Consider the following 26,354-nt stretch of genomic DNA (forward strand, 5'->3'; position numbering starts at 1 on the left):
GGGGGGGGGGGGTTACTAAAACTGGTGCACATAGAATCTGATGCACACAGAATCTGGTGCAGTTGTGCACAGTAACCAATCAGCTTACAGGTTTTATTGTCAAAGCCTAACTGAACAAGCAGAAATTAGAAGCTGATTGGTTACGATGCACAGCTACACCAGATTTTGTGTGCACCAGTTTTAATAAATCCCCCGCAAAGTGCCAGCCTGTTAATTTTTAACCACTTCCCGTCCAGCCTAAAGCAGGTTGGCGGCTGGGAAGTGGTTCTGTTATCCTGACTGGGCGTCATGAGATGTCCAGCTGGATAAAATGCCGGCGCACAGCACAGCGATCACGAGGTGGGCGTGTCAGTCTGACATGCCGCATCTCCACTCATGGTAAGAAGCCTCTGACAGTGGCTTCTTACCATGTGATTAGCTGGGACCAATCACAGCTGATCATCGTGTGAACCAGGAAGTGCCGGTAAACGGCTTTCCTTGGTTCGCGCTGACAGTCGTTCGGCAGCTCTCCCTATCCGGGGGGGGGGGGGGTCTATCAGCACAGCCCCATCAGATGTGCCACCACAGCTGTCAAAAAGGTGCCCATCAGCTGACAGTTAAGGACCCATCAGAAACAGCTGTAGGTGCCCATCACAGTGCCAATTAGTGCCCACCAGTGCCCATCACAGTACCAATCAGTGCCCTATAGTAACACCTATCAGAACCTCATCATCACTGCTGCCTGTCAGTGCCCATCAGTGGCACCTGTCAGTGCTGCCTGTCAGTGCCCATCAGTGCTGCATATCAGTGCCACCTATCAGTGCCCATCAGTGCCACCTTTTCAGTGCCAACTCACCAGTGACTGTCTTTTTCTGTCTTTTTTAGTTTGTTTAGCAAAAAATAAACACCCCAGAGGTGATCAAATACCACCAAAAGAAAGCTCTATTTGTGGGAAGAAAATGATAAAAATGTAGTTTGGGTACAGAGTTGGATGACCACGCAGTTGTCATTCAAAGTGCGACAGTGCTGAAAGCTGAAAATTGTCCTGGGCAGGAAGGGGCAAAAGTGCCTGGTATCGAAGTGGTTAATGGGCCAACAGGGCCACCCACTTCTCAAATTTCAATGTCCAAAATCGGGGCTATGTATGTCAAGCTTAAGACAGTAAGGTGGACAGGAACAGAGTTGGTGTGATGGAATGAAGATATCATTTCTGAAGACTAAAAAGCTATGAAGTTACAAAGTCCACCAGACGCCACCTTTCATGTCCAAGAAGCTGTCACATGGTGGATCTAAATTTTATGCAACCAAGCAATTATCTTCCAACTGGTAGACATACATTTACATGAGCTCCATTTGGAATTTATTTCTAGACTGTAGTAATGGATGGTGAAAGAACTGAAGAGATGGCGCTGACCCCTTCCATCACCACAGATGACAGGCATAAGTTGTTCAGTTGTTTTATTAGGTGATTTCTAACTAGATGGGGTTTGGTGTATATCACTAGTTTCCCTGTATTTGTACCTTCAACAAATAGATCCTATGAGGTCTTGGCATGTTGATAAATTATCCTACATGTGTAACTTAATGAGAAATAAGGAGATCACCAGCACAAAATATACATTTTAATAGTAACAGTTGGTAATCAGAGAATACAGAGGTTATGTTGTCACACAACTTGCCATCTATTCAGAGAAGACTCACAGAGGTGAAGAGAATTAATAAAACTAGGTGTATAAAAAATCATCCACTGTATAAAAGGCACTTAAAATACTTTTATTTTTATTGAAGATGAAATGTATGGGAAAAAAGAACATCATGGACAACTAAATGTGAAAGAAAAAGCTGTATTCTATCTATTGGAGGAAAATGAGCACTAGCTTTGACTGGAGGAAAAAGTTGAATATGGCAAATATGCAAAGAACCATACCAACCAATCACATTCTTCCTTTCTTCAGTTCAAAGTAGCCAGAAAGATTAATGCTTATTAGTTGATTTGAAATAATGTGCTTTTCATATTCCTCTCTGTTGTACTAAATAAGCCCATTCGCTAGTCTGTTACATGGTTGTGAGGACGCAGTGCAAACTTTTCCACTGCATTACAGAGATAAATTCGATTAAAATATCTCCCAACACTAATAAATGGTCAACAATACTAGTAGGGGAGCAGTGTTATTAACTCTGGTTTCATTGTATGACAAGCAACTCACTCTGACAAATGGTCGTATTTCCCCCGTTATGGTATTTGTGTAACGTAGGCACCTAAGTTGTATATGTGTTGTGTGTTCTAAAATTTGTAATAAAAATAATTAAAAAAAAAAAAAAAGAATATCTCCCAACACTCCGGAAATGCATTATGACCGTAGCCCTCCTCTGGATGATCAAGGTACTGCAAGTATGGCAACTCTGGAGCTCCTCTTTACACAGGGAGAGAATTCACATGTAATCACAAATATATTTTCCAACGACCTATACACTCCTTATTAAGTCCTTATAAATAATCACTGATCTGATCGGGAATATAATTTGTGTAAAGGAAAAATTACATCTAAGGAGTTTATTTGGGCTTCTCTTCCACACTGTAGAGATCATGGCGACGTTGGCTATGAATTGGTATTTGCTGACGGATATCAGCGAGGTATTGCAAGTCTGAAAAAAAAAAAAAAAGAAATATAGTAGAAGATGAAATAAATAGTACTGTAATGTTTAAATGGCAGTCAGCCTTGTATTATTAAAGAGAACTTTTAGTAAATGTATCTGTCAATCAGTTCTGAATTTACCACCTTTGGGACTGACAGATGACATTGTCCCCAGCTGAGCACTGTGACACCTTCTTCTGGCCTCCTCATCATTACAGGACTCAGCAGTTGTGTATGGGTCAATGGAAGAAGCCACACCCCATGGTAGGGGACACAGCCATACATTATTACAGGAAGTGTTGAACTCTGAAGGGTCTGATGAATGCTAGAGCACTGTAATGCAGTAAAGGTTGCTGACAGGGTCTCTTTTAAGCAAATTATATATAAATACAAGACGCTTGTTGTAATCTTACTTGGTGTTCTTTGTGTATTTCTTCTAGATCTGTGTTGTTATCCAGCGTGAAAGTTTTCTTATGTGCAGGAGCTTCCTGTAATGCAGACCAGTCACTGCTGCTCTCTCTCCTTGTGCAGGGTGACTGGTCTTGTCTCCGCCCCCCTCCTGTAGTTTTCTGCAGGGAGCCTGTAGTGGGTGAAGTTGTTGGGTCCCTCTGACAGCTCTGCTTTCTGCACAGGCTATGTACAGCACAGCTGATGCAATTGCTACTTTAACAAGGTAATACAGTATCTGTGTTTGTAAAAGCATTTTCTGCACACAGACTTTGATTTTTATCCTTTGTGGCTAGTATGAAATGCATTTAAATGAAGGTTTCTGTGCCTGCAGATCAGTTTTTAGGTAGACACTTTCAGTTAGCAGACCTATCTTAATATTTTCAGAACAGAAGCAAGGTGAAGTTTTGCAATTAAGCTTGACAAAATCCTTGCAGTGTACAGTGGAACCTTGGATTACAAGCATAATCCGTTCCAGGAGAATGCTTGTAATCCAAAGCACTCGCATATTAAAGCGAGTTTCCCCATAGAAGTCAATGGAAACAAAGATAATTTGTTTCGCATTAACTTCTATTACATGCAATACTGCATGTGGCCAGAGGTGGGGGGCACCAGAGAGCTTCGGAAATACTCGGGGACAGCGCGGCTGAACTTGGAAAGGCTCGGAAACAGGTACACTTTACCTCGATTATGACAGTGAGGGACTATCAGGATTATTTCGTACATGTGTCACTTGTAAAATGGTAGATTAATACTTTGGCAAAAGTGAGTCTTTAAATGTGCATCATCCTGGAGGATCCCCATATCTCACACTGAACACACTGACAACAGACAGTCTTTACCTATATCTGTGGAAATGATGGTTTCATCTGCCCCAGCCTTAGCAATGACTTCTCCCCTGAAAAACACCAACAATACATAGACTGATCAATTCAGGCATTTTGAGAAGTAACAGCTGATAGTAATAAATTAGATTTCTTGTTCAATCTGTCTTCTCTGTTCACAGTTTATATGCCAAACTAAAGCTCAGAGTATTACAATCATAGTGAGAACACAGTCCGAAATCCCTATCAATCCCGATTCTACAATTTTAAATTTAAAACCGGCCACTCTCTCCTTCTGCCAATTCAAACTCCTATTACAGATCACTACAGCCGCAAAACAAACAATCGCCAAAGCTTGGAAATCCCCAACCTAATAATTGCTGAAACTAAAGATAGAGTCAATCAAGCAATGATCCATGCCAAAACAGAGCTTATAACTCAAGATAAAATATCCAACTTTGAGAATATATGGAATCCCTGGGTAACTCACTTTTTGCCTTCCAATTTTGATACTTCCCTACTAAGACCTTGGTAATCTCCACTTATTCTCCCATTCTCTGCATTCATGGTATGTGTTTATTACTATGTACTACCCCGGGGACTCCTACTACCTCTCATCTCTTTCTTCCCTTTTTCTTTTATCTTCCTTCTCTGTTCTACTTTTTCTCTCTCTCTTTCTCTCTCTCTCTCTCTCTCTCTCTCTCTCTCTATTATACCAATATGTAGTATAAGATTTTAGATTCTATAATAAATTTTTTTGTTTTATTTAAAAACTATACTCTTGATAATAATTAGGACTTTTTTTAAAATCTGAGGTCATCTTATATTAACCTGGTCTAAGTTGGTTTTATCCTCTCCTATGCCGCGCACACACGGCCGGACTTCCCGACAGAAAAAGTCCGATGGGAGCTTTTGGTCGGACATTCCAACCGCGTGTATGCCACATCGGACGTTTTCTGTCAGCATTTCCGATGGACATGTTCTAAATGTCTCTGTCGGAAATGCTGACGGAGTTTAGCCCGTTAGCAAGTCCGTTCATGTGTACGCGGCATAATACAATGTATGACGCAATCTTTTGAGTAGTTAGATCCATGCTAAAAATGTTTTAGTTAAACTACAACTCAATATTATTACCATATGTGTGATCTTTTCTTTTGCTGCAGCCATATGTACTTATGTATACTAATTGTTAAAATGCAACAAACAAATTTAACAAGAATCATAAAAAATAAATAAATAAAATTATAGTGAGATAGTGTACAGAGAAGAGGGCAGGCAAGGGGCAGTGGGGGAAACTTCCATTTGGCTACTGTTATCTTGAGAGCTGAAGACCACCATTGAAATTGGCTTCTTCACTGTTATGTATTCCTAATCAGTATACAGGGAATGGTTGCTGGACAGTGACCTATACACGTTTATGGATGTCAGTGGACACGCAAAACATAAATTTCACAGACCTGTCAAGCCAGCATTACTATGCATGAGCGACTGAATATCTGTAAAGTACATACGGGTTGGTTCACACCAGGAATCACATAGAAATGCACTGTGCATTCCTGTGCAATTCACATGCAGTTCTGTGCAATGCGAAATTGGATTTCGCACATTGGACACTCACTGCAACCGGATCGCATGGTACATCTGTACCATGCGATCCGGTGTGGGCAAACGCACTGCATTTGTGACCTGCATTTGGGGTATCATTAACTTAACATTAAAGCAGGGTAGATATAAATCAATGATTTTTTTAAATCAGATTTTAATAAAATGCTTTTGGAGTAAAAATCTAAATCTACTTAAAGATAGTTTTCTATTTAAGATACATTAATAATTTAGTTTATTCAGCATGAAATGGAGCTTAGTTATGTAGAATGAGGCTGTATATTCTGCAATATTTACATTTTTGGTAAACTCCTTCAATTAATCCAAGCTCTGCAAGCTGAGATAACATGCACTGCATTGATGCATTCACACAATTTCACAGTAACCATGAGATGAAACAAAGGTCAGGAATATTCATTTATCCCATTGTTTTGCAAATCTATGTACACTACAAACTGTATGATTGAATCGGTTCTGATATCACTGTTTTACTAACCTGACAGCTTAGTATTCTAAATAGGAAACATTCATTTTGTTTGCAAATATTAAAGATTCTAACTACCAGCAAGAATAAGTCCTTACATTTAAAGAGCACCTGTCATTTCAGATCCATCATGCCTGTTAGCGGGCATCCACTCACCTGCTGCCGCCACGTCCCTCACCTTGTTGTGTCATTGCTGAATCACCAGCCGTCCCATTAAAGTGAATAGGACTGTCGGTGAGTCAACAGCGGGTCAAAGGAGGAGCCTCTGCAGGACAGAGATGACAGTTGCTCTTTAAAAATGATTATTTAAATCCAGTTGATTTAAATCAAGCCTTTTTACTAGTGATTTAAATCTAATCCACCCTGTATTAAAGCAAAAAATATCTCCAGCACACCAAAGATCTCCAGAGCGGGTCCAAAGCTCTAATCAGCAATCACATAGTTACAGCAGATAGCAACGTTTCGGAGCCACGCAGGACCCCTTCATCAGGCACGTGACTGCTTTGACTTAACATGGTTCTAGCTGTTGGTCACTACAGCACCCACTTAGATGCACAGCCATTTTTACAGGAACGTGTACGTTGGGATTAGTGTGTTGGAAATTAACCTAACATTGACACCCGCTGTAGATCTCAACTGAAGTGTATTTTGAACGCAGTGCTGTAAAAGCGCACAGGGTTTCCTGCACCACGTTTTGATGTGAACTATCCCTCAGTTGATCTCTTCTGCACTACAGGAGCCATAAATTCAAGGCTGCTGTATGCTGTAACCTGCAAGTTCCAATTCTTCCTGGCAGTGTTAAATGTTGGTGTATGTTCATCGGTGCCAAAATTAACTTTCAGGAGATAGGAGGGGGCAAGGCTTGCAAAAGAATGCATATAAAAAAGTTATGTGCAATGCAGTGCTGGGGATCTGATGGCACCATGAGGCTTTTGACAAGTTTGATTTTCACAGATGATGGACTGCATACAGACCAGGATCCCCACTACCAGTGTATACTACCTATGCATATATTTTTGTCAACTAAAATATTTTTGTTGACTAAATTAACACTATTTTAGTCGACTAAAACAATTCAGATGACTAAAATATGACTAAAGCTAAGATAGCATTTTAGTCATAACACTAAAATATGACTAAAACTAAAATGGCATTTTAGTCAAAAGACTATGACTTAAGCTCTTTTCACATCGGCTTGTCCGCACATTAAAGTTTAAACATGTATTACACTATTCCACTACCGCATAAGAATAAATAAGCTGCTGAAAGAGAAAAAAAAATTAGGAAAAAGGCTTTTCTTATAATTTTTCCTAATATTTAATGCTGGTAATATATTCAAGTAATATGTGCAATGGCATTACAGCCAATAGAGTTTACAGTTTTTTTGGGTTTTTTGTATTTTAACCGCTTTCCAACCAGCTGCCGTCATTTTACTGCAACAGGTCGGCACGATCCCGCGAACTGTCGTAGCTATATGTCGGCTCGCGGGATCAGGATAGCAGGCGCACACGCGCTGCACAGCGGGGGTGCCGATGCTTGTGGCCGACAGTCGCGATGACCGCCAGCCACGAGCGATTGCGAGCACGAGGGACAGAACACGGAAGTAAACACACAAATCCCTGTTCTGTTCTGACAGGAGTGACAGATCGTGTGTTCCTATTATCTAGGAACCACGATCTGTCACTTCCTCTAGTCAGTCCGCTCCCACTTCAGTTAGAATCACCTCCCAGGGAACACAGTTAACCCCTCGAGCGCCTCCTAGTGTTAACCCCTTCACTGCCAGTGACATTTTTACAGTAATCAATGCATTTTTATAGCACTGATCGCTGTATAAATGCCAATGGTCCGAAAAATGTGTCAAAATTGTCCGATGTGTCCGCCATAATGTCGCAGTCACAATAAAAATCGCAGATTGGTGCCATTACTATTAAAAAAAAAAAAAAAATAATAATAATAAAAATGCTATAACTCTATCACCTATTTTGTAGACGCTATAACTTTTGCGCAAACCAATCAATATACACTTATTGCGACTTTTTTTTTTTACCAAAAATATGTAGAAGAATACATATTGGCCTAAAGTGAGAAAAAATTAGCTTTTTAAAAAAAAAAAAAAAGGGGATATTTATTACAGCAAAAAGTACAAAATATTGTGTTTTTTTTCAAAATTGTCGTTTTTTTTTTTTTGTTTAAAGCGATCAAATACCACCAAAAGAAAGTTCTATTTGTGGGAAAAAAAGGACATCAATTTTGTTTGGGTACAACGTCGCACGACCGCGCAATTGTCAGCTAAAGCGACGCAGTGCCGAATCGCAAAAAATGGCCTGGTCATTCATTGTAACACTATCTGTACATAGCCAACTTTAATCTTAAAATCAGATGGAAAATCTGCATTAATTTACAAAGTACAGTTCTTCTCTGTCATGTTCTGCCATATAAAGCTAGATATAAATGTAATTTATGAACAGAAGCTGTACTTCAACAAAACACAGATCTGCGTGTTTGGATAAACCTCCTTTTATTCCAATGTACTGTAGATACTACTATAATATGCAGGCAGCTCCTCTACTCCTCCCACCTGCAGCCGCTTATTTCCCAGCCTCTGGCCTACTTACCATGGACTGACCACAGTGCTGTGTCCCCAAGCTATATAGGAGGCTTTTTCATCTCTGGCTGGAGACACGGTGGCAACATAGACTTGGTTGTCCAAAGCCCTAGACGTAACAAGACAAGATTTACAGATTTTATTATATTATCTCTTTTTACATATCCACACTGGACTCGTATTGCCCTTTCCCCTCCCCGCATGCAGTCTGAATCACACATGGGAAGGTCTCATTTATCCATTTCCAATTTCAATCCTCCCCTTTCGTTTACTTCATAGCTACAGATATTAGGCAACAGCCACCATACATGTCTACATTTTACACCCAACAACTTTTAAACAAGGAAGCATTCGGGAATCTTTCACGTTTGCGTCTGCTGGGGAAGGTTAGCACTGCTGGCACTGGCTGTACTTTGGGGGAAAACAACAGCGATCTGCTAAAAAATCCATCCCAGCCATTATAACATTCTCAACCAAGCAAGCTTGGCCAAGGAATGGCAGTCAGGGTCATGGAGGGACCTATAAACCTACAGATGGTTCCTCATTTCTTTAAGCACCTCAACTCCTTCTGTTTGTCAATCTCCTCAAAGTATTTCATTCCATGAAACATAAAGCTAACAGTATGTAATACAGTTAGCTTTAAAATTTACTAAAATCTATGTAGGGTAAGGGCCTACAATACAAATTGAACAGATAGTATAGGTAGACCTTCAAGTTGTACCTCCAAAAGAGTACATTCAGACTGTAACATGTATGAACTTACAATTAATTTTAGTGGGATCTATGTGGCCCCTAGGTCTTTGTATGTCATTACTGTGCTTTCCTGACACTGAAAATAATACTCAAGCCTTTGTATGTCTACCTTACTAGACTGATTGTATAGTGACACTTTGTAGGTTGGCTAAAGCTTAAATTAAAGTGGAAGTTCACTCTTTAACCACTTTAAGACTAGCCGCCGCAGTTGCAGAGAAGAGAAATATCCCCAGCATGAAAAAAAAAAATGCTACTTTTTACAAAAAAAAGTTTTGGCTAGATCCTACAATTTCATTTGTTTTCCTTTTCATAATGTGGAAGCAGTAAAACCTCTGTCAGGCATTTACAGAATACTTTATTAATCCCAAAGGAAAATTGTTGCAATACAGACACATTTAACAAAAGACAATAAAAGATGAACAATGAACTGAACAAAATACAAAAACACAAGAAAATTACCAATAACAGCCATTAGCACCAAATAAAACAAATTAAAACTACACTACAAATAAAACATCCATACAATTAAAATACAACATAGAATAAATAACACAGATTAAAATAACAGAAAATCAAATTAGCAAATGCAAATAATACAACACTTTCTTTAACATTACCCCAAATAATAATTAACAGAATACCAACTTACTATAAAAACAACATAAAATCCTGATCATAAACCAGAATTAAATCTTCATCTCCAGCACTCACAGAGAAGAATTATATAACTTGATGGCCACAGGCAAAAATGTTTTCTTGTGTCGCTCTGTGGTGTATTGTGGTTGTAACAATCTGTCACTTTTGGTACTCTGCAGACTGACCAGCGTATTGTGGGTGGGAGGAGCTGTCCAAAATTGAACAGCATTCTCCTCTCCAACTCTGTTGTTAAAGACTTCAACTCCAATCCAGCAACATCACTGGCCTTGCGAATCAGTTTGTTGAGTCTGTTGCTGTCGCACACCCTAAAGCCCTGTGCACACGATCAGAAAATCGTACGAAAAATAAAGCTTTCGAATCAATCGGACGATAATCGGATAGTTAGTACAGAGCTTTTGAGAGCCAATCAGGACAGTTCATCCGATATTATTTGAAAGAACATGCACGAAAATATTTTTCGTACGATGCCAGATTGTACGATTTTCGCTTCCGGACCAGTGGCTACAGTTATACTGCGGCAGGTTGGCTCCCCTGTGCGAGCCGTCGTAGCTGTACGTCGGCTCTTTAAGACGCCTCCAGTGGCGCGCGCGTGCACCGAAGCGTGTCCCCGGAGCTGATGCGAGTGCCCAGTGGACGCGATGACCACCAGGCACCCGCAACTGCTCGTTACAGAACGAGAACAGGTATATGTGTGTGTAAAACACACAAATCCCGGTTCTTTCAGGGGAATAGAGACAGATCGTGTGTTCATACTAAGTATGAACACCGATCTCTTTCTCCTCCTAGTCAGTTCCTTCCCCCTACAGTTAGAACACACATAGGGAACACAGTTAACCCCTTGATCACCCCCTAGTTTTAACCCTTCCCTGCCAGTGTTATTTTTACAGTAATCAGTGCATTTTTATAGCACGGATCGCTGTATAATTGTCACTGGTCCCAAAAATGTGTCAAAAGTGTCCGATTTGTCTGCCGCAATATCGCGGTCCTGATAAAAAAAAAAAAAAAAAAAATCGCAGATCACCGCCATTACTAGTAAAAAAAAAAAAAAATAATAATAATAAAAATGCCATAAATCTATCCCCTATTTTGTAGACGCTATAACTTTTGATCAAACCAATCAATATATGCTTATTGCTATTTTTTTTTACCAAAAACATGTAGAAGAACACTTATTGGCCTAAACTGAGGAAAACATGTTTTTGTTTTTTTTTTAAATTTGGGATATCTATTATAGCAAAAAGTAAAAGATATTGTGTTTTTTTTTCCAAAATTGTCGCTCTTCTTTTGTTTATAGTGCAAAAAATAAAAACCGCTGAGGTGATCAAAAACCACCAAAAGAAAGTTTTATTTGTATTTTACTTGTAACTCTCTATTACCTCTGCATTCACTTCTTGGATGGGGTCACTGGTGGCTTCCTCTTTCTGAAATCCACAACCAGCTCATTTGTCCTTGTCACATTTAGATATAGATTTATATCCTCAAACCATGTGACAAAGTTCTCCACCACAGTCCTATACTCAGTCTCTTGCCCATCCCTGATACATCCCACTACCGCAGAGTCATCGGAAAACTTCTGAAGATGGCAAGACTCTGAAATCAGCTGAAATCAGTGGTATAGACAGTAAGAAGAAAGGGAGAGAGAACTGTCCCCTGTGGAACCCCAATATTCCTGATCACCCTATCTGACACACAGTCTTGCTGTCTGGTAGTCTACAATCCATGACACAAGGGAAACATCAACCTGTATTGCTGCTACCTTCTTGCCCAAGAGATCTGGCCTGATAGTATCAAAAGTACAGGAGAAGCAAAAAAACATGACCTTCACAGTGCTTGCTAGTTTATCCACATGTGCATACATGTGATTTAGCGTAAAAGTTATAGCATCTTCAACCCTCAGTCTTAGCTGGTACGCAAACTGCAAAGGGTCTAAACATTTGCTAACCATGGGTCGTAACTGATATAAAACAGGTCTCTCTCTCCAAGGTCTTCATGATGTGGGAGCTCAAAGCCACTGGTCTATAATTCTTGGAGCCACAAGGATGTGGTATTTTTGGCACAGGGACAAGAAAGGACCCTTTCGTAGACTCAGACTAAGGTTGAAGACCCATTGAGGACACTCCCCAGCTGGTCTGCACATGCCCAAAGCACCCTGGGGCTAACGCCATCAAGGCCTGCTTATTTTCCTGCCTTACATCTCCTCAACTGTATGCTTATGTATAATCAATGTTTTTTTTTAATATGCCTTATAAGCTGTTGGCATGGTTGGTAATACAAACACTTCCAATACATGGGAATCGTAAAAATATTTCCCCAGAACACGTTCTAGTGATATAGAGATGTAAAGCCTCTCAACATACCGTGCTCTCTGCAGCAGCTCCCAATGTGCAGGTCCTGTTGTCATGTTAAATGCTCCGGGATATACCAATAACTGACAACCTGGTAAATATCAATACAGTAATATTGCTTAAAGTATATGAGGCCTCAGCATCTGATTGTACAATCTCTTTTATATCTACCAACTACTATGCAAGGCAAGAACCTGCCTGACTGGATACAAATTGATTGGATAGATTAGATAGGTCCTCATATTACATAGTCTTGGTAAATCTAATGTTGATTGTGCAAAGATTTTAGAATAAATTATACACAAAGCATCAATCACGGTACAAAGACAGAGGTACCTTTCTTTGTGTATATCTGGGCGAGTTCAGCAAACCTGATGTCATAACAGATGCCCACTCCAATCTTGCAATAGGCTGTTAAAATGATGAGATGAACGTTATTTCAAAAACGATCAAATAAAAGAAGAAGAAGTAGAGAATATTTGTGTTTGTCATTTGCTAAGTGCATTGGCTCTATTAAACATGTGACAAGGTTCTATCAGGGGGAAGTATGGAGGTGGCTATTGTGGACTTCCCCTTCTGAAAATACCAGTTCCCTGGCTGTCATGCCGATCCATTGATTTCAGTACTTTCTCAGTCACTGACTTGGAACACATATGGATTTTGGAATTCTGGCTTTGCTTGGTCATTGCAAGTTCTATATCATAATGTCATCACACTTTGCCCTGAAACATGCTCCTCTGCCTATGAGGGTTGCCCAATGAAAGTGATCAAAAAAAAAAAAAAATACGCCTGCAATACATGCACATTTTCCCATAATTAATCCCTTTAAAAAGCCTGCAAGTACAGAACAATACATGTTGAGCTGTCAGAAATGCATTTAGATCTTAAGCTGACCAAAGATAGATTAAAATTCGGCTGGTTCAGCAGGAAGCGGCTGAATTTCGAACCATCTAAGGCAGTTCCCGTTGGAGAGGAGTCGACCTAGTGTTCAATTCCTCTCAAATGAGACACACAGGATCATGTGACCGAAGCGGAGAACAGGTTACTTAGGATATGTGTTAGGAGTGGGGAGGGAGCATTTTTAAGACTAGGTGGTATCCTGGAATTCTACTTATAAAAAAAAAAAAAAACAGCCATGTAGAACAGCCATGGAAAGCTGAGGCCTTTGAGCCCATACACTGCAGTGACAGGCTGTCAGCAGCTGCAGCTATTCGTGAAATTTAGTTAAACAAAAGGAATCCATGGTTACATTTTCTATCTGGAATGGTTTAATTTCAGAGTACATTGACAATAAACTGCGTACATTTGAATAAAAACTAGAGAAATGGGGGTGTTGTAAAACATTTGACCAGCAGTATATAGCGTTCAAAATCCCTCTTCACAGTGGCGGCTGGTGGGTTTTTCATTCGGGGGGCGGCAAACAATCACCCCCCCTCCCCCAGGGTGTCATCCAGCGCAGCTGGGTGCGGGCAGTGACTCCAGGCTAGCAGGTGCAGGGCCTGGGCAGCAGCTCCAGGCTAGTGGGTGCTCGGCCTGGGCAGTGGCTCCAGGCTAGCGAGGCCTGGGCAGTGGCTCCAGGCTTGCGGGTGCGGGGTCTGGGCAGTGGCTCCAAGCTAGCGGATGCGGGGTCCGGGCAGCGGCTCCAAGCTAGCACGTGCGGGGTCTGGGCAGCCGGTCCAGGCTAGCTGGTCCGGGGTCTGGGCAGCAGGTCCAGGCTAGTGGGTGCGCGGTCTGGGCAGTGGCTCCAGGCTAGTGGGGTCCGGGCAGCAGCTCCAGGCTAGCGGATGCGGGGTCTGGGCAGCGGGTCCAGGCTAGCGGGGTGCGGGGTCCGGGCAGCGGCTCCAGGCTAGCGGGTGCGAGGTCTGGGCAGCGGCTCCAGGCTAGTGGGTGCGGATCCGGGCAGCAGCTCCAGGGTGGCGGGCTTCCCCCCTGGCTCCACGTCAGGCGTCCACCTTATGTTTTGGCCAATCGGGAAACAGGTCTCACACCTGCTTCCTGATTGGTGAGAAGATTTAGTGTAAAAATAGAGAAAATGTATTCGCCATCGTCACACAACTGGTTGGATCAGGACGCAGTGCTCTGTGTCCCAGGCCCACCCTTTTTTGAAGCCTAGTAGAGCCTCTGGCTCTAATCATGTGCTTAAAAAAAAAAAAAAAAACCACACACACACACACACTCCCCCCATCCCCGCCATGGGAATTCATGCTCCCGGCGTCCTGAAAGGGACCGGGTGCATGGATAGGGAGTGCAGCAGTGGTGTTGGGGGGGGGGGTGGCACCCGTGGCCCACAATGCACGGGCCGCCACTGCCCCTTCATCATCTTTTTTTAAAAGTGGGTAAAGGTAATTCAGTCTTTCCTCGTAGTAGAAGTCTCTCATATCCCTTACTTTTGTTTTGGTCCAAGAATATCCTTTTTGTGAGTGGGTGATCAAAACATAACTACATATTCAAGATGAATCTTTACTAATTAGAAGGAAAATGATGTCTCTTTCATGGGTCTATGCCACTTTCAATGCAGAGGATATTTTGCTAGCTTTAGAAGCTGCAGACTGGCATTGAATGGTCTTGTTTAGTCTATGACCAGAGGGACACCCAGATCCTATTCCATTATTTATTCAACCATTTTAACTCCCTAGAGTTTATAAGACACGACAATAAGACATGACAAAATCCTCTCCGCTCTAAGCCAAATCTCCTTGAATGCCAGGTGTTGTACACTACCAAGCCACCCACGCTCATAAACTTGATGCAGGAATAGGAGACCACCACACAACGATAGCATGTGCAATGGCAGCACACACCCTAGAACTTCCCCGCTCTAATGCTTTTAACCCAAGCCCCTTGCTATTGGGTTACTCATGCATGCTTGCTCCCAAGCCCTGCTCTGTGTGTCCATAAACCACACAGAGCGTGGCTCAGCCCGGCCCCCTCGTCGTTACTGGCAGTGATTGACATCAGTGGGAGCAAAAGGCTCCCACTGCTGTATGTGAACCAATGAGAAGCGAGAGATCCTCGGCTCTTGTGCACATTGCTGGGTCGAGATCAGGCTCGGGTATGTATTTCAGGGGGCTGTGGGGGGGAGAGCTACATGCAGAAGGTTTTTTCACCTTACTGCATAGAACGCACTTTAATAACAGAGATGCATCTATTGCAATTGCTATTGAAATGCATTTGAGGGGCAGTCCTAGGGTTGTTTTATGGAAAAAACTTTGACTTCAGTGATGCCATCAGTGTGTGGTGGTCTCTCATTCCTGTCCCTAGGGTTTATGTTGCATAATTGTTATTTTTTTCTTTTTTTAGAAAAATGGCAACAGAGGACAAGACGCAAACCACGGAAGTGAGTGAATGCTGCAGTACTAATAAAAAAAAGCAACATACGTGTGTCAAACACGGAAAAGCTCTCTCCAGGGGTGAGCGTTTCTGATTCTTGGAATCGAATCTTCCCTGGAACATCAATATTAAAGAGGTGGACCTGTGGAATAAAAAAAAAAAAAAAGGTCATCAAAACACCCTAAAAGGAAATTACTCATAAACGTATACAACGTACACCCAGAAATATTCAGTGAAATAGACATGGGTAGATAGCCTTGAAAGTGCAACATCTAACCTAAAAGGAATTGGGCTCCACCCCCTCTGGCACCAATTCCTACCGCCTGTCACTCAAATGCTGAAACTTGGGAAATAGGGTCTCTGGTAATGGACTTTTGAATGACAAGAGGCAGGGCTTCCTATCAGAAAAAGATGGGGTGTAATCTCAACTTGGACCCCATATATAGCCAGGGCTTAGAATTCAAGGGGACTCTGTAAGAACATAAGGATCAATCTGAAGAATAACAAAGGTGTAAGGTGCCTGCATCTAGAGTGTCGAAAGCCATTTTTTGGAAAAAGTAAGAAGAGCGAAGAAGAAGAGCTCTTCTTCATTGTCTCTGTCTGTTCTGATGGCCATTTTTATTTGGACTAGAAGTAAGAGAAAATTTTGATGGGGACACTTGTTCCAGTGACATTTGCCTAGGAGAGATAAAATTATGTGTGTGTCTTGAGACAGGAAATGAAGGAAAATCTCCCCAAAAGGTTCTAACCCACGCTAATCAAGTTTACCGACTTGAAGACCTGGCTTTTTCGGGCACTTTTTGTTTACAAGTTTAAATCAGCATTTTTTGCTTGAAAAATACTTATAACCCCCAAACATTATAAACAATTTTTTAGCAGAGACCTTTGGGAATAAAATGGTGATTGTTGCAATTTTTTATGTCACACGGTATTTGCAGTTTTTTTTGGAATTGAAATGAATTAAAAAAAAATACAATAGTTACTCCAATTTTTTTGTATAATGTGAAAACTGATGTTACGCTGAGTAAACAGATACATAACATGTCACACTTTAAAATTGCGCACACTCATGGAACGTTGACAAACTACGGTAATTAAAAAGCTCCATAGGTAACGCTTTAAACGCCTAAACTACAAAGAAGGTCTAGTGCTAGAATTATTTCTCTCGCTCTACCGTTTGTGCCGATAATTCACATGTGTGGGTCAAATACCGTTTACATATGCGTACGCGACTTAGGTATGTGTTCGCTTCAGTGCACGAGCACGGAGGGATGGGGGTTTAATAATAAAAATATATATATTTATATATTATTGATAAAAAGGTGTATAGTAACAGCCTATAATACACCACTCAGCACCAGTTAAGTCCTACCACTCTCCAGCAGTACAAGCATCAATTATAAAACTTTCTAATTCACTTTACAGTGTAAAAGAATAGTGCTAAGCAGGTAAAATATAAAACAGTAGTATAAGATAACAGTCCAATTCCTGTAATGATCGGATACCAAAACAGCGCTAATCTTAAAATAGAATAAATATCGTGTGGCCAACACCACATCCAAAACAATCTTTGTGTGTAGTGATGATAAAGGAAACAGTTCAAAATTTTGTCGGTGATTGTCAAGGATTGTCCAAGTGTGCACCTTCCACCAAGCTCTCGTATGTTCACCGCGTGAAGCACACTCCCCCCAAGGGGTTAAACTCACCAGAAACCTCTAATGAAACAGCCTTAAGGTAAGTGTTCCTCAACCAATTAGATCTGTATCCTCACCATCCACAGAGTTCCAAAGGTACAAGGGCTCCAAAAAACATCATAAAATACAAGGAAAAGTGCACATAGCGTAATCCTGTTTATTTAAGACGAATAACCCATATGCCGAAGCAACCCCCTTATGTCAAACTACGTACACAGTAAATAAAACAATCGAGCAAATAAGTGATCAAATAGGCTCTGTCACCGTTTCTGCCGTCCAACGAGTCAGCGTGCTTCTCCCTGCAGACACCACGATCGCTTCCTAGTACGGGCTGGCTAATGGTGGAGCGCAAACGTCACTTCCTAGAGATGTTGTGTAGGTCACTTTCTTACGCGTTTTGTCATAACCGACTTTAACAGAGGGCGTGCCACGCTGAGTGTGGATGGTGGGGTGGCTGAGCGTGGATGGCGGGATGGCTAAGTGTGGATGACGGGATGGATGAGCGTGGATGGATGAGTGTGGATGGCGGGATGGATGAGCGTGGATAGCTGAGCATGGATGGCGGGATGGTTGAGCATGGATTGAGGGATGGCCGAGTGTGGATGGCGGGATGGATGAGCGTGGATGACTGAGTGTGGATGGCAGGATGGCTGAGTGTGGATGGGGGATGGATGAGCGTGGATGACTATGCATGGATGGCGGGATGGATGAGCGTGGATGGCTTATACAGAGGGATGGATGGCTGGATTTGTCACTGAGCAGCGCTGTGGGCACTACACACCCAGCCCACATCGCTGCTGCATCCGATCTCTCCCCTCTCCACTCACACTGGACGGAGAAGGGAGAGAGGAACTGGATATCAAGCTGGTTTGTTTACATGTGATCGCTCCATCAAATGTCAGCGACCATTTACCGTGATGCGCCCGGTCCAGGTCACAGATGCTCCCGTTTGCGCGCTCTAGGGGGCGCAATTCTGGAAGGACGTCATAGTACGCCCTCCCAGAGTTATCGAACCGCCCTGTAGCCGTCATTTGGCTATGGGCTGGTTGTTAAGTGGTTAAAGGGTAACTCCACTTTCGTGGCAAATAAAGAAAAAATAATATAGCGATACAAGTCATAATTGAATGTTATTAAAAATTACCATTCCTTTTCAATCTGCAGCCACTGTAATTTTCTATAAATGAAAAGCAATATTGCTACATGGAGTTGTTCTGTACACAGAATGTGTACTGACCATACCCCAGAAACATCATTTCCTGCTTTGGTAATTGGCTCACCAAATTTCCCAGAAGTCTGCCTAAAATACAAGTCAGATTTCAGGCATCCCCATGAACAAAAATGTCATTTTTGGTGAGATATTTCCAATAGTAACACGTCTAAAGGCATGTAGGCCCAGCCAGCTTTCCTCATTAGTGCTCTGCAGCTGCCACACCTGACAGTTAATTATGAAACCACTCCCATTAGACCCACTTATCACAGAGGCACAGACAAACGCACATGGATTTCGTCAGAATAACAAAAAGGTAGGAATATGCGACAAAGGTTGTTATAATCCTTGCAATGTACATAGATCACCCAGAGGGGAATTTTTTTTTTCTCAACAAAAGTGGAGTTACCATATATACTCGAGTATAAGCTGAGTTTTTCAGCACGTTTTTTGTGCTGAAAATGCCCCCCTCGGCTTATACTCGAGTCAAGCACTTTTCTGCAGCAGAGAATGATATTTTCTGAACCGACTTTGGGGCCCCCGTATCTCGGGGCCACTTGGTGCTAGGAACCCCACATTTGGTGTGAAAACCCAGTGGAACTAACACATATACAACATATCTAAAGCTGGGGTTCCAAGCACCAAGTGGCTCCAAATTCGGTTCGGAAAATGTCATTCTTTGCTGCAGAAAAGTGCTTGACATTTTCCAAACCAATTTGGGGTCCAGTATCTCGGAGCCACTTGGGGCTAGAAACCCCAGCTTTGGATATGTTGTAGTGCTAGTTCTGCTGGGTTTGCACACCAAACTTGGGGTTCCTAGCACCAAGTGGCCCGAGATACAAGGCCCCAAATTAGGTAAACTGTGTCCATCTGCAGCAATGTCATTTCGGGACCCTTTGGTTCCAGACACCCCAAATTTTGTCTGCAGCTAGGAGGCATCTAGGAACCCTTAACTACGGAGTTTGAAGTTTGGGGGACCTATGGCTGCAAATGGGCACAGTGAGGCATTCAAATGGGCACAGTGAGGCTGCAAATGGGCACTGGTGACCCTCTTTTCCACTTACAGTAGCTGCGCATTTCTCACCCTAGGTTTATACTCGAGTCAATAAGTTTCCCAGTTTTTTGTGGTAAAATTATGTGCCTTGGCTTATATTCGGATCAACTTATACTCGAGTATATACGGTAAGCTTTAAAGTACTTTGTACAGCATGTTGGCTCACAAGCATTCCATTACCTTTCTGTGCTTTACTAGCAATGTTCCATCAGGACCATACACAGTGCAGGTGTTGTACAATTTCCCAGAATCCTCCTCTGGTATAGAACCTAGAGGGAAATTACATCAAGACGTAGCCAAGAAAACAGAGAAAAACAGACCAAAACTAAATCAGAGGGGCACACTGAAGGTTTGTTTGGCTAACAAAGGTAATAGCATTGAAACTCCATTCAAGGGCCACAATAAATAGTACTATATCAGACAGATTTTCATTCAGACCTCCAATCAGATAGATTCCACACTCCTTGGCTACTTCGGACAACATTTGTGTAGATTGGCCTGGAATCTTCTCAGCATATTCAGGAAAGAATTTGGTTCCATATGGAGAATTAAAACATTCCTAATGTCAGAAATGTGGACAAAGAAGGCAGTTAGAAAATTAGCTTAGAACAACAGGTAAGCCAATAGAGCATTGTCCTCTGTCCTGGCATCCCAGCTTGGTTAGAACATCACTGGTCACCCAATGCAAGGGTGATACATGATCAATGGAATATATAGGAAAATAACCTTCCCAGGGTCCAGATCGGAACGTATGCAAAATCATAAGTGTTCCTGACCCACAGGCAAAATGCACTGCTCTTTAGCAGATGCGCTGGGGTGCTATTAATTCTTAATGGCACCCCCACACATTGGCAAAACGCCCGTGTTTTCACGCGCACAAAATTGCATGGTGTCGCAGCACCATGCGATTCCGTCTGGAATGATTTTAAAAAGGGTCCAGGACTTCTTTACCCACGTTTCTGCATTAAGGGCAGCTCATTGAAATGAATGGGCTACCCTACCCGCAGAATGTCGCACTGACGTGAACGGATCCCAATGGAAACACTAAGTTGCAGATTATATGGAGAATATGAAATGATATAGATACGCACCGGCAGCGCTACAATCTGAGCTCCTTGCTGGGCCGCCTGTTTTATCAGCTCAGATGCCTTCTTCAGATTATCGGCTTTTACAGGAGACACAAAGAGCTGAACTAGGCTCAGGCGGAATTCTATGGAAAAAAAACACACAATGTATTTTTAGAAATCCTCGTTCACCAATTAACAAAGTCTTACTGAGTAACAGATAAATATTTGACATAGAGTCTGGCCAAGCTGTCCGGAGCAAAGTTTACTCAGCTGACTATTAGTGTCATTGTGGATGACAAAACAAAATGTAGACATGACTCCAGCACAATCCTGACCCAATAAGCAGCCCATACAGACACAGTATAATAAATGGGCCACCGGGAACCACAAGACTTTCTATAACTACAATAATGTGCCATATTCATTTCCTAAAGCCAAACCCTTCTGTTTACTACCACCAGTCAACCAGCACCACCATCATTGGAATTCCCATCATCCTCTTCTCCTACTATGGTACAGTTTTTATTAAAGTTGAACAAAATAAACAGCTATTGTCTAAATTCAAGAGTGTATCTGAGCCGAATCTTGGTGTACTTTGTGTATTTCTTCCAGACCTGTGCAGTAATCCAGTGTGAAACTTTACTTCTGTGTGGGAGCTTCCTATAATAAAGACTGGTCACTGCCTCTCTCTCCTTGTACAGGGTGACTGGTCTTGATCCGCCCCCTCCTGTCGTTTTCTATAGTGGGTGGAGCCTGATGAGTCCCTCCCACAGCTCTGCCCTCTGCACAGGCTATCTACATCACAGTGATTATGTCAATGCTACATTTATATTATAATAACTGGGTTTGCAAATGAATTTGGAGCACAAAAAAGTGGATTTCTATCCTTTGTAGCTATTGAAAAAGATATTTGCATAAAAGTTTTTGTGCCAAAGTTTAGCTTTAAAAATTGACAAAATGCCGTAAATAAAGAATGCATAAAAAAGCACAGCACAGTTAAGTGGTTAGCACTTCCACCTACTAGCACTAGGGTCGTTGGTTCGAATCCTGACCATGGCACTACCAGCATACCAGCACAGAGTCTGCATGTTCTCTCTGTGTCTGCGTGGGTTTCCTCTGGGTACTTCAGTTTCCTCCCAAAATCCAAAGACATGCTGGTAGGCAAATTGGCTCCTGTCAAAATTGTCCCTAGTATATGTATGTTAGTTAGGGGCCTTAGATTGTAAGCTCTGTGAGGGCAGGGACGGATTTAAATACATAATAAATCAGTAAAGCTCTTTGTAAATTGAAGGCGCTGTATAAGTACCTGAAATAAATAAATACAATGAAAAAGGAATTCAGTCCTGAGAAAAGTACCAGAGCGGTGACTGCTGACCTCCTATGCATACTAGTTACTGTCTATAGCTGCTATACTTATGCTATAAGGCCCCTTTTACACTGGGGCGGTGGGGGCGTCGGCGGTACAACAGCGCTATTTTTAGCGCTGCTGTACCGTCGTTCTTGCAGCGGTATTCGGCCGCTAGCGGTGCGGTTTTAACCCCCGCTGGCGGCCGAAAAAGGGTTAAAATCCCTCGTACAGCCGTTGTCCCATTGATTTCAATGGGCAGGAGCGGTGAAGGAGCGGTGAATACACCGCTCCTTCACCGCTCCAAAAAAGCGGTTTGCAGGACTTTTTTCACCGCCCTGCCTGCGCACCGCTTCAGTGTGAAAGCCCTCGGGCTTTCACACTGAACAAACAGCGGAGGCTGTTTAGGGGCGGTTTTCAGGCGGTATTTCTAGCGCAATACCACCTGAAAACCGCTCCAGTGTGAAAGGGGCCTTAGTGTCTGATCTGTTTGACACATATTAAAAAAGTCAAAGTGGGGAGTGGATCTGCCTCATGTCATTTGTAATGTAGGGAAAGTCTGAGAACACCTCCCCTCACCCTGTACTGAGCGCTGCGTCAGGGTCCATGTCAGTGGCAGCCCCTCCATCCATGCATCCGTTCCCCTAATCTACATGCAGGGTGCCGAACGCATGGATTCCAATGGAGTTTTTTTTTTTTTTTAAGCACGTGATTAGAGCCAGAGGCTCTAATAGGCTTAAAAAAAGGTGGGCTTGGGGCACAGAGCACTGCGCCCTGAGCCCACCCAGTTGTGTGTCAATAGCGAATGAGTATTCGCTATTGTCACACTGATTCTTCTCTTGGCCAATCAGGAAGTGGGTCCTGAGACCCATGTCCTGATTGGCCAAAAAGAAAAGGCCATTGGACTAGGAAGAGGAGGGTGGGGACGGTATAGCGGCAGGCTTAGGAGCTGCTGGAGAGTTTGGTGGCCACCAGGAGAGAGCGGAGCTGTACAGAGGGAGAGCAGAGTATGGGCAGAGAGAAGCGACAGTCTCCGATGTGATTATTGTACTGAGCCTGACGTGACAACTGTGTGACCGACCAACCTATAGGGGGTGGAGGGTTTGCGGGTGACTCATCGGTCAACCAAGCTGTGGGTGCATTGTTTACAGTCCCCCCCCCCAAATATACCAGCCGCCACTGGTCCATGTTACACGTGCAGCGTTGTAGAACCCCATGGAAAGGGATGGGAAATCTGACTGCACCTTGTAGTGATCTTGTCTAGTGAGTAGTCACCAGTTGCAGGTTCACATGTGTGGGCAGCATTTATATAAAAGGTACAGGTCTGCTTTTTATTAATGCCTTAATACAGCGTACAATAAAATGCATGGAATTCAGAACATGAACCCCTTACAAAATTGGATATCTCATTTTTTGCTTTTATTTTGCAATACCATTTTTTACAGAACCCACACGTCTAGCTTTTCTGTCTAGAATGGTGGCCCCCCGTCCAAAGCCTCAGAGAATACTCAAGTGATGCATCTCAGAAGGCTTCAGGACAATCTCCACCACATGTGTGTTATCAGAACTAGGAAAAGAGAGCCGGTGTCTTGCCGAGAATGTTCCCTCGGCGGATAAGTTCCCCCCCTGTACTGCGCAGGCGCAGCGCCTGCGCAGTACATACTACTCTCAGCCGCCGGAGATAGCCGAAGCTCAAATGCTTCAATCAGCTGTACACGACACCTGCGCTCTGGGTCCAGGTTCCTTCCCCACCATCCAAGTGGACCTAGAGGGGGAATCTAAAAGTGGCGAGCGCAGCGAGGCCGTGCCCGAAGCGTGGCGAGCAAAGCGAGCCCACGAGGGGCCCTCTTACAGGTGCCGTGTACAGCTGATTTTCAGCTGTTCTGCTTTGGCTATTTCCGCCGATAGCTACTGCGCAGGCGCAGTAGAGGGGGGAACTTATACGCCGAGCGGAACTTTCTCGGCAGAACACCGGCGCCCACTGATGTAAGAAGAGATGATGCATAAAAAACCTATAAACCATGCGCTTACTCCAAAAAAGTCATAGATGTAAGCAGCTAACACAACAAATAGAAAATTTGTAATAAATCATATATAACCAAGTGTAGCGCTAAAAAATGAGAAAGAAAATATTGCTATACCACCCGGGAGGACTCCACTGCCGCCATTTTACTTGCAAGCGCTTTTTATTCTGAAATGTAAGTGTTTTTCCTTTTAATACATTTTTTATGGTTTACGGAATTACGCTATGAGCCCCTTCTTCATTACATGTGGGTAATGTCCGTTGGTGTCCGAGCTTCCATATGAAGAAGACCTCTTTGGGATAGCAACGTTACAACTTCACCATTCACCAGCCCTTGGTTCCCTACCTTCATTGCCAGTGAGCAATCCAAGCCTGTTTGACCCATATAGCGTATGCTAGGTGGGTCCCAACTTTCTGGTAAGCCTCCAGTCATCCTAGGTGGCGGTTTCGCACAAGGGTCTGTCAGCACATGTTGGATTACATACAGAAATCTCTCACGAGTATATGTTTTATCACCATTTAATTTATGAATTTATCACCATTGCAAAATTTATGTTCACCGTATCTGCACATTCAGTTTTGGACTTTATTGCCATTTTTACATCCTGTTATAACTTTTGGTGACCCTAAGGCTTTATAACATAAGTGTTCTATATGTATGAATGTTCACAAAGTATACAAAACACTATCTTTTCACAATTCATTTTGCTATTATATGTGGTATAGCAATATTTTCTTTCTCATTTTTTAGCGCTACACTTGGTTATATAAGAAGAGATGATGGCAGAGCAGGATCTGGTGTGTGGTATGAGATTGGTGGAGACCCAGCAGACAAGGCAGGAGGGGAAAGAAACAACATGCATGGAGGAATGAAGTCCCTCTTCAAAGTACATACAGACAGAGGTGAAGGGACCCCGAAAGTCTCCTGAACCATGTCTGCAATCTCTGATATCTCAAAATGACAAACTCCTAAAGCACTGCAGTCCCTAACAGTCCTCTGTAACATGTTCTCGGTCCCCGACAGTCCTCTGTAACATGTTCTCGGTCCCCGACAGTCCTCTGTAACATGTTCTCGGTCCCCGACAGTCCTCTGTAACATGTTCTCGGTCCCCGACAGTCCTCTGTAACATGTTCTCGGTCCCCGACAGTCCTCTGTAACATGTTCTCGGTCCCCGACAGTCCTCTGTAACATGTTCTCGGTCCCTGACAGTCCTCTGTAACATGTTCTCGGTCCCCGACAGTCCTCTGTAACATGTTCTCGGTCCCCGACAGTCCTCTGTAACATGTTCTCGGTCCCCGACAGTCCTCTGTAACATGTTCTCGGTCCCTGACAGTCCTCTGTAACATGTTCTCGGTCCCTGACAGTCCTCTGTAACATGTTCTCGGTCCCTGATAGCCTTTTATAGTATTACAGATGCTGAATATATGTGACCACATCTGCCCAAAAGCATATCAACCAAAACTCCCCGATTCCTAAGCACAGTCTCACAGACAGAAGTTGTGTCATTGAAGATCTCCCCTATTGTGAATCAGTGAATAATGTCACCATATATTCTACAATAAATAACATAATATACACTGTCCTGTCATTTAAATACTAAAGCACAAAGCTCTGTCCCTGGAAATGATTCCAGATGTTGGGAGTCCTCCCTGTGCTTTCCCCTGTGTGTATGATAACAGATTGTATACATATACACTAATATTACAGTGTGTGTATCTATCATGTATAAATGAGATGACATAAAATCTACAACTGCTGCAGATTAACAAATCATGACAGGAAGAGAAGAGCAATCCACACCCTCCAGGCCAGTGGTGTCACAGTGCAGGAAGAAGCTCTATATATGAATACAGGGGGTCACTACTCACTTGCCATGGCTCTAGCTGCTTGCATACTGACCCAGGAGCCGAGCTGGCTGTCACCTAATACACAGGAAGTGTCCCTCCGCCCCGCCCACCCAGGAGCACAGAGGATGCTGGGAAGTGTAGTCCTCTGTACAGCCATTAGAAATGAATGTATTGGTGTGTCATGCTGCTTAGTGTGGTTGTGCAGATCTCATGGGGGAGTAGATGATCGGCTGTATATAATAAAGGGGTGCAATGACTAATGTCTATAATTAACTAATAAAGTTACAATACAGTTTATTGCACTCACACCAGATAAGGTGACAGTTCTATCCTTTCTCTGCAAACCAATCCATCCACACCCACTATTTATAGTGTAAGTAAATCAAAACTTTTTTATTATTTGCTCCATTTCCACTTGTGCGACTTTGGACATCAAAGTCACATGACAAGTCGC

At 42.7% G+C, this 26,354-nt stretch overlaps 1 protein-coding gene across 1 annotated transcript; it reads right to left on the reverse strand.

Moving 5' to 3' along the window:
• Positions 1 to 1,586: 1,586 nt before the first annotated feature.
• On the reverse strand, positions 1,587 to 26,016 carry NIT2 (nitrilase family member 2). Its single transcript, XM_073616959.1, has 10 exons — positions 25,922 to 26,016; positions 20,709 to 20,827; positions 20,056 to 20,176; positions 19,798 to 19,886; positions 15,711 to 15,804; positions 12,669 to 12,743; positions 12,345 to 12,423; positions 8,588 to 8,686; positions 3,905 to 3,960; positions 1,587 to 2,625 (listed from the first exon to the last, which is right to left on the reverse strand). Exons 1-10 carry the CDS (start codon positions 25,944 to 25,946, stop codon positions 2,534 to 2,536), a joined length of 849 nt encoding a protein of 282 aa, XP_073473060.1. The 5' UTR covers positions 25,947 to 26,016; the 3' UTR covers positions 1,587 to 2,533.
• Between the last annotated feature and the right edge of the window lie 338 nt (positions 26,017 to 26,354).

Source organism: Aquarana catesbeiana, linkage group LG02 (assembly GCF_042186555.1).
Source record: "Aquarana catesbeiana isolate 2022-GZ linkage group LG02, ASM4218655v1, whole genome shotgun sequence".
NCBI lineage: Eukaryota > Metazoa > Chordata > Amphibia > Anura > Ranidae > Aquarana > Aquarana catesbeiana.

Coding starts and splice junctions, on each gene's coding strand:
- NIT2 (XM_073616959.1), bottom strand. CDS start 25,946: ATGCAAGCAGCTAGAGCCATGGCAA. Junction 15,805..19,797: donor TGCTAGTAAAGCACAGAAAG/GTAATGGAATGC, acceptor TTTATTCCACAG/GTCCACCTCTTTAATATTGA. Junction 3,961..8,587: donor AGCACTGTGGTCAGTCCATG/GTAAGTAGGCCA, acceptor GGTGTTTTTCAG/GGGAGAAGTCATTGCTAAGG.